This window comes from Panicum hallii, chromosome 4, assembly GCF_002211085.1.
Source record: "Panicum hallii strain FIL2 chromosome 4, PHallii_v3.1, whole genome shotgun sequence".
NCBI classification, from domain to species: Eukaryota; Viridiplantae; Streptophyta; class Magnoliopsida; order Poales; family Poaceae; genus Panicum; species Panicum hallii.
This window is the reverse complement of record NC_038045.1, coordinates 19,745,533-19,748,665: the sequence shown is the minus strand read 5'-3', so window position 1 is coordinate 19,748,665 and position 3,133 is coordinate 19,745,533. Positions and strand designations below refer to the sequence as shown.

The window sequence follows — 3,133 nt, the reverse complement described above, 5'->3', positions numbered from 1 at the left end:
ATTTGTGGACCGTGATCAATTTTGCATAGTGGATGAAAGAATCATTGCCGAGTTGACAGGCCACGATGAATGTGGTCAGTTGATTCATCTATGAAATGAAGCATAGAAGTTGAATTGTTCTTAATAATTCTGGATGATGACATACTGTGACACAAGACCAACTGCCTCTTAATTCAGTTATGGATGATTATATTCTTGATGATATAATCTAATATGTAGGCAGGATGATGTTATATGCATTCTCTATCTAATCTTAATTCTTCTCTTATACGGAATTTTCATCTTATTATTCAGAAACAACTCTCTCATTGCGAGATAAGCGTATATCCGCACAGATTTTACCCGTTACCATCTTTACATGTACCCACTTATTTAGAGCATGGACTTCATTTTTTTAGTAAGTATTCCTTCATCCAAATAGTGAAATAGATGCACTCACACAAATGGGTGATGTTACAGAAATGGACAGGAGAGTGTTTCTTTCATTTGCAATTTTCTCGAGTGTTAGAAAAAAATCAGCGGTAAAGGTTGAGAAAGACACTTAAAGTTAACAAGATGTCAGTCACCATCGAAGCAGACAAACTCAATTATTTTGTGTTCAAACTTGAACGTATGCTGTGGTCAATGTTCGTTGCAGGGCCAACCGACCTAACCGCTCCTTACACAAGCACGCTGCATCTTCTTCTTAACACGGCCACATCAGAAGTCTGCGAATGATTGGGTCCAGCTACACAATCAACATTCAATGGATCATTTCAACACTTCTCGATCGACCACCACTTGACGTGCAGTGGGAGATTATTCTGTATCTGGGTGAAAGCAGATCGAGCAGGGAGTGATGCGTGCTAATTAATCTCTTTAGTCCCCTGACCCCGTCGCCACGGAGCACGAGGGTGTTTGATGACCAGAGACCGTGCCAACAACTGCCGCATTATCGCGCGTGCACACGCGTATATAGTAGAAGCGCGGGAGCCGGTACACGCACAAAGGCGGCCGCCGGCCGGAGATGCTGCAGCGCGTGCCCGCAGGCATCCATTCCGTATATAAGCAGGCCTCGTCGTGCTCCATCGGTACTCATCCACTGCAACCCGCATATTCATCCAGCTCGAGGTAGCCACTCTCGCTCCACTCACCATCCTCGCCTGCAGCTTCCGATCATCCATTGCAGCTTCACTGCGTACTAGAATTCAACACTGCCGGCCGTAAGTCGCAGCACGTTATTCCTGGCTCATAGAGGTCGGCGCCGGCCAGCACGTCGACAGCCATGTCGCCGTCGAGGATCGCTTCTTGGCTTGTCCCGCTGATGATCCTCTGCGTCATTCTCGCGTCCACCGCCGCCAAGGGTGACCACCGTCTCTCCGTCAGCTACTACGACAAGACCTGCCCCAGCGCGCAGAGCATTGTACAGTCCGTGATGGCGTCCAGGGTCGCCGCCGACCAGACGATGGCCCCCGCCGTGCTCCGCCTCTTCTTCCACGACTGCTTCGTCAACGTACGTCCCCATTTCAACGATCTTCCCTGACTAATTTATTTCATCCCCAGTTGTGTCCGCATTGCAACGAAGTTAGTCACAAATAACAACGCGACACAGGGATGCGACGCCTCGGTCCTCCTGGACGACGCCACGCCCTTCTTCAAGAGCGAGAAGGACGCCGAGCCCAACGACTCGCTCCGCGGCTTCGACGTGATCGACGAGATCAAGTCCCACCTCGAGCACTCCTGCCCGGCCACCGTCTCCTGCGCCGACATCCTCGCCCTGGCCTCCAGGGACGCCGTCGCCCTACTCGGCGGCCCGACGTGGAACGTACAGCTCGGACGCAAGGACTCGCGCGGCGCCAACAAGTACGCCGCCGAGGAGAAGGACCTCCCCAGCCCTACAGCCAACCTCACCGAGCTCATCGCCAAGTTCGCGGAGTTCGGCCTCGACGCGACGGACCTGGTCGCGCTCTCCGGCGCGCACACCATCGGCTCGGCGCGGTGCCACCACTACAAGGAGCGCGTCTACGGCTACGACGGCCAGGGCGGCGCCAACATCGACCCCTCGTTCGCGGAGCTGCGCCGGCAGACATGCCAGGCCGGCGACGATGCCAGGGCGCCGTTCGACGAGCAGACGCCGATGAGGTTCGACAACGCCTACTACCGGGACCTGGTGGCGCGGCGCGGCCTCCTCACCTCCGACCAGGAGCTCTACGGCTGCGGCAGCCCGCTGGACCATCTAGTGGAGAGGTACAGCGAGGACGGCGAGGTGTTTGCGAGAGACTTCGCCAAGGCGATGGTGAAGATGGGCAAAATTCCACCGCCACCGGGGATGCCGGTGGAGGTGAGACTCACCTGCCGTAAGGTCAACTATTGATGATATATATATATACACACGCGGAGGAAAATGCGATCGAATCATGTATTGGCTTCCATCTTAATACATGTGTATTTTAATTTTAAATATGTAAAGAAAAGTTGTAGAAAATCAATTGTAATAAAGTTACTTGCTTTTTTATTTGTTTATTTATAATTATGTTGTACATTTTGTTACTTTATAATGTGGCAATAAAATAAAATAATATGAATCATGGGTCAAATTTGTACTAGTATCTTCATTTGTGGCACGTGGCGGTATTTCGTTAATGCGACTTTGTATATATTTCAATATTTGCACGTGGGATAATAAGAATAATGGACATGCCACTAATTAACATTATTCTAGCCTGCAACGGGAAGTGATGTGAGTCTGTTTCGCCACGCAAATTAAAGTCATAACTGCCCTTTTGAATATGGTAAGCAAAGGGAAAAACAGAAATTCCAATTTAATTTGTATAAGGTGAACATTTCTCTTGAGGACTAATCATTTTTTTAGTCTGTATATCCAACGTGCATGTAACCTAAGTTACAAAACAATAGTTTGATCTTAAAAGAAAACTCAAATGGTAAAGAAAAAAATCAAAAAGCGAAATAGACAACCACGACATTTTGCTTGGTTCCCTTGATATATATGTACTACGTTAGCATCCAGATCTCAGTCAATCAAAGAACAAAATGAATCAAGATCTCAGTTCAACGTATACGACCTTACACAACCAAAAGACATTTATTTCTATTTATTCTTTTTCTTTAGATGGGCCCGTGTTCTGTTTTTAAT

At 48.5% G+C, this 3,133-nt stretch overlaps 1 protein-coding gene across 1 annotated transcript; it reads left to right on the top strand.

The window, feature by feature from the left end:
* Positions 1-1,055: 1,055 nt before the first annotated feature.
* Positions 1,056-2,494, top strand: LOC112890293 (peroxidase P7-like). The gene is made up of 3 exons (XM_025957207.1): positions 1,056-1,110; positions 1,214-1,492; positions 1,592-2,494. The coding sequence occupies exons 2-3, from the start codon at positions 1,265-1,267 to the stop codon at positions 2,351-2,353; spliced, it is 990 nt and encodes a 329-aa protein (XP_025812992.1). The 5' UTR covers positions 1,056-1,110; positions 1,214-1,264; the 3' UTR covers positions 2,354-2,494.
* The last annotated feature ends 639 nt before the right edge of the window (positions 2,495-3,133 follow it).